The sequence below is a fragment of the Sesamum indicum genome, linkage group LG5 (assembly GCF_000512975.1).
Source record: "Sesamum indicum cultivar Zhongzhi No. 13 linkage group LG5, S_indicum_v1.0, whole genome shotgun sequence".
NCBI lineage: Eukaryota > Viridiplantae > Streptophyta > Magnoliopsida > Lamiales > Pedaliaceae > Sesamum > Sesamum indicum.
Genome location: NC_026149.1, coordinates 14,873,698 through 14,879,222, shown reverse-complemented (window position 1 = coordinate 14,879,222; position 5,525 = coordinate 14,873,698). Strand labels below are relative to the sequence as shown.

The 5,525-nt window shown below is 36.7% G+C and overlaps 1 protein-coding gene across 2 annotated transcripts; it reads left to right on the top strand.

Annotated features, from left to right (window-relative positions):
* On the top strand, window positions 455-5,156 carry LOC105162655 (protein FAR1-RELATED SEQUENCE 9). Of its 2 annotated transcripts, none has more exons than XM_011080739.2 (3): window positions 455-629; window positions 1,085-2,596; window positions 4,749-5,156. In XM_011080739.2, the coding sequence occupies exons 2-3, from the start codon at window positions 1,109-1,111 to the stop codon at window positions 4,914-4,916; spliced, it is 1,656 nt and encodes a 551-aa protein (XP_011079041.1). In that variant the 5' UTR covers window positions 455-629; window positions 1,085-1,108; the 3' UTR covers window positions 4,917-5,156. The 2 variants fall into 2 exon arrangements, with proteins under 2 accessions (XP_011079041.1, XP_020549584.1); XM_020693925.1 differs by having other exon boundaries at window positions 856-2,596.

The following is a 5,525-nucleotide window of genomic DNA, read 5'->3' as shown; positions in this document are numbered from 1 at the left end:
TACTATTCACCCTATTTCGAAATTCCGTAGCTGCTCGGATTACAAAAAATGTCTGACATTTTGTGGCAGTGTTCACCTCTTAAAGGTATATATATATTCACAAAACTTAAGAGAAAGTATCCACTCATATCCATAATTTTTAACGTTTTTTGTGAATTCTTAATAAACCACAGTACGTCACCTTTCAATAAATTCTTTTATAGGGAGGTAAATTGCTTCATTTTTAAAAATTATAGGGGATAAATTATTGTATTTCAAAAAATATAGGAAGGTAAATCACTATTTAATTTTTCATAAAAGGGTAATTTACTTATTTGTGATATCACAAAGAGGTTTCTTGTATTTTTCCCAATAATAACATATAGGTTAATTCAAAACTATCAATATATTTTGAAAGAAAAAATTATTTAATCGATAAAGCACATAATTAGATCAAACAATTAAAATGTACTAAAAGTTAAAAAAATAATCTGCGAAACGGCCACTTAATCTGCATTCATAATCCAATTAATGGAAGATTCTACAAGCTCAGCAAACATCCTCTTACAAGAATTTCCGGGACGGACACTTCCGACCGTCGGCCTGCGATCAAATCAAAGTTCCTGGGTTCTTAACTGCTGCCCCATCTCGTACGTTCACTCTAGTTCTTCTTCTTCTTCCTCGTCAAGAATATACTGAATTTCAGCTACTCCTTCGCTATAATTTGAGTTTTCTTCTTCAATTTGGGCGTGAATCCGTTTCTGAGCGGCGTGAATTTGCACCTAACCATTGATTTGGCTGCAATTTTTCTTCTTCTGATTCGCTGTTCTTGATATTTCTAGTTTTTAGCGCGTTTTTGGAACATTATTATTGTAGGGTTTTTCCTGTTGATAATTGTGAAGATAGTGGTGTTCTTTTGTGGTTTCGCCCAGCTCCTCTTCCTTTTTTGTTTGTGATGATGATTGGATATAAATTCATATGCAAGCAAGGATTATGGAGTTTATTGTTTATGTTGTTGGATGTACAAGGATGAATTAAGAATAAAATTCTGGCCGTATATCATTGGGTAACCAGTGCTTTAAGGGACATTTGGTGCTTGTTGCAGCGGAATTTCTTACAGATAGGTACAATGAACAATAGCAGTAATAGGCAGAGAAACCTCGGACCAGGGGTCCAATATTTGCTGGATTATCTGAAAAGAATGCAGGCTGAGAATCCCGGTTTCTTTTATGCAACTGAGGGTGATAGTGAGCACTGTGGAAATGTGTTTTGGACCGATGCGACTTCCCGGGCAAATTATAGCTATTTTTGGGACACTGTTAGAGTTGATACGTCATATCGGACAAACCGTTCTAAGATACCATTTATCACTTTCACGGGCATAAACCATCATGCTCAGCCTGTCCTCTTTGGCTGTGCATTGCTTTTGAATGAATCTGATAGCTCTTTCATTTGGCTGCTCCAAACATGGCTTCGAGCAATGTCTGGACGAAGCCCTGTCTCGATCACTTGTGATCCTGATCGACTCATTCAGATGGCTGTGGCACAAGTTCTTCCAGAAGCACGCAGTCGTTTTTGTAGATGGAGCATATTCAGACAGACACAGGACAAGTTGTCTAATGTATATCAAACAAATTCTACTTTTGATTTTGAGTTCCAAAAGTGCGTCAATGAAGCCGACACAGTCGAGGAGTTTGAGTCTTGTTGGGCAACCCTCTTGAGTAGATACTACTTGATGGATAATGAATGGCTTCAGTCTTTATATAATATTCGTGATCAATGGGTTCCAATTTATCTGAGAGATGTGTTCTTTGGGGAATTATCCACAGTGGAGCACAATGATGCCTTAAGTTTGTTCTTTGATGGGCTTTTGAGTACCTCCACCACCATACAGTTGTTAATTAAACAGTATGAAAAGACCATTTCGAGTTGGCATGAAAAGGAATTGAAGGATGATTTTGATACTTCTAATACTACACCAGTTCTGAAGACACCATCCCCTATGGAAAAGCAAGCTGCTAATCTTTATACTAGGAGGATATTCATGAAATTTCAAGGGGAACTGGTTGAAACTCTTGCTAATCCTGCAACTATAGTGGATGACTCTGGTACAGTAATCACATATCGGGTTGCCAAATTTGGTGAAGAGCACAAAGCTCACACAGTTAGGTTCAACGCATTTGAGATGAAAGCTACTTGTAGTTGTCGAATGTTTGAGTTCTCAGGTATTATTTGTAGGCATGTACTCTCAGTTTTCAGAGCAAAAAATGTGCTTATGCTCCCTCCTGAGTATGTTCTGAAACGCTGGACAAGAAATGCAAAGACTGGTGTTGGAGAATCCGAACCTGATTCTGCTTTTGGGTTGCCTAGCAATTCTCAGGATTCTCCAATTATTCGCCATAATAATTTACGCCAAGAGGCTGTAAAGTATGTGGAAGAAGGTGCGAAATCTATACATGTTTACAATGTGGCAATGAGTGCTCTGCAAGAAGCTTCAAAACGAGTTTCTGCTGCAAAATGCAAAAATTCAGGAACCACACTGGGGACAAGCGAAGCTAATGGAGGAAATCTGGAGATGCATGCAATTGAGAACCAATCTGCATCATGTTTATCAAGGGTTAGATACTTCAAGCTATCCGTTTTCTTTATTATATTGAGTGTCTGTTAATATTCTTAATTCAAGAAAATAGGTACTTAGTTTTGTTCCACTTGTTTCATTTTGCTTGATCTATGATTAAGTGAAAGCGTGATAAGATACTCTATATGGTTCCAACTGTGGACTTCAACCCAAGTGCCTTCTCACTGAAGCTACAGAATCACATATGCGGAAATCCTGATTAATTTAGATTTAAGGAAGTTGTGGACATCCTTGCTTGGCATGCAAATTTCCATATCCTGCATGCTCATAGCGTGACTTTTAGAATTGGTTGGGCAAGAAATTATCTAATTGGCAGTCTGTCTAATGTGCTAGAGTTACTAGATGAGGTAATCATGATTGTGCACCTTGACTGCTCCTAGTTGCAACCGTATCAACATTTGAGAATGGTGGAAGTTCCAATGGGAAAATAATCAATAGCTAATCTTACACAGAATTTTATAATCTTAATCCTTATATGTGTAGATCACAAGGGCCACGGGAGGTCAGGATAGCTGTTTCTTTGGGCGAGTAAGAAATGCCTTAACACTTTGACTTCAGCTAACATGCTAGTATGGAGATGGATCTACTTAATCTTGTAAATACAAATTAATTAGCCTTGTAAAGTTTACCCTAGCGCTTTAATGCAACGGGACAAAGATCTTGCTTTATCTGTTAATTACTCTTGGTGGACAAGATTGGTAACTAAATATTTGGCTGAGAACTTGAACACAAAACAGGATAGTGAATTAAGGTGATGAAAAATAATGCTAGGCGCCTTCATTAGCTACTCTTGGGTCGAAGTTGTCTATTGGCTATGAAATTATGAATTATTATTAATGAAGGGATTTTGATTTCTCAGGTAAGTGGCATGTTCCCACTTCAGGGATGTAAGAATAGTTCTTTGTGACTTAGAATTGACGCTTAAATAGCTTCCTTGAGAAAATATAAATTGGGTTGAATAGTTAGGTTTTCCGGAAACAATGTAAATCAAATGATGGAAATGCATCTGGCGGGAACTGGAAAGGTTAAAAGACTAGAGAAAAGAAACAAACAAGAAACCTTTAAAGCTGGTGGAGACTTCTGTACATAAATTACATGATTATGTAAAGGTATCAAGATGTCCCTTATGATGAGTATAAGACTATCAGGATTTAAGACTTCAGAATGTTATAATGGCTCAAACTTCTGATTTTCCTGTCTGAAATTATGAAAAAATATTCTGCACTTATGACATTTATGGATCCTGTAACTTGTTTAAGTTACTTAACCAGATGAACTGCCCAACAAGTCTAAATTACCGAAAACCAAAAGAACTACTCAAACAAGTAATATGAACCAAATCATAAACTGACCTTGACAGAAAGGATGCACGATCCCTCATGCAAAGCTGCCCTCAAATCATGTGGAATCAAAGGTCACACACTGTAAATCTCGTGGCTTTCTTACCCCAAACCTTTTTGTTGCTATTTGTTGCCGTTATTAATGAACTAACCTCCTCAGTTCATTAAATATTGCACTGTAGATATCAAGTTCCTACTTGGAACATATGACCTGAAATGGGAATTGATGTCCCAGGACTTGTTACTAAGATTATAGTACATGGAATCAGAAATCATGTCCCAGAAAAAGACCATTCGTAATGTCTCCTTTCTATATCTAGCGGTGAAGACGTTATAAGGTTCTTATGACAAACAACTCGAGGTACTTTGCAGAAAAATAGCCTACTCCAGTACTAAGTTATAGTTCATAAAAAGAACAATATACATTAAATGGATATTTAATTATCTATAAATAAGCACTAACATTAGTTACATCTGGCTAAGTTGTGTAAAGAGGTGGATTAAGCTGCATCTGTACGTTTTTCTAACAGTTAGCCTAAGCCTCGAAGATGTTCGGTTCAATGAATGGGCTTAAAAGATTGTCAGTTGCTACTCTAAAGCTTTTACTTCCCAAAATAATCTCATTTCCTTCCTTCCAGTACATACACACACACACATATTTATATATGGTTCTTTAGTCGGACACAACATACTAGCAACCCATCACTGCAATTTAAAGAGAGAGTTTTCCTTCATGGAATTGCATAATCTCTAACATGTTGCGAATCCTAATGCTATTTTAATCTATGCAGGAAGAGAAGGATAAGAAAATTCGTGAACTAAGCACCGAGTTGGAACGGACAAATCAAAGGTGTGAAGTATATCGTGCGATTCTACTTGCACTTTTTAGAGACATTGAAGACCAGAAGTTGAAGCTCTCAGTGAAGGTCCAAAATGCTCGTCTTTCGTTGAAAGAGTGAATAGATAAGTCATTCGTTTCTGTTTCCATCTGTTTTGACTTGCACAGCGCTCCTCAGCTTTTTCTTTTCGGAAAATTCATGCTACCCAGTTAGGTAATACCTCAGTGGCGTTTATGAGTCGTTGGATATGTATGTGAGGACTTGAAGTCTATTACATTTCTGGCAAAAACATGGGATGATTTCTTTACCCCTTTGTGTGACCGAATTACGGTTGACATTTATGTGTTTGCTGCTTGTTAATTTAGGTTCATGATACTATTGTCTTTCCGGTTTGCAAAACATAATATCTCTGCTGTTAGCTAATCTTGAAAATTTGACTTGCCTACTAGAGTCAGACTTTTCAGGTTATGGAGACAGCGACGTCAACAAATGGTGTCGAATTTGTTTGAATTATTATCGAGCTTGAAAAAAAGAAATTATTCATCCCATCATTTAGCCTTTTGTTTATGTTTTCGTTTTCAATTTTCAGTATTTGAAGTGCAAAAAGATTTACTTTCTTATGTAAAACTCCATGTGTTATTATGCATAATAAAAGTAAAAGCCATTTACTTACAAGGAAGGAAATATTCTAAAATGATATGATTCTCATTTTCGAACTTTTGTAATTTA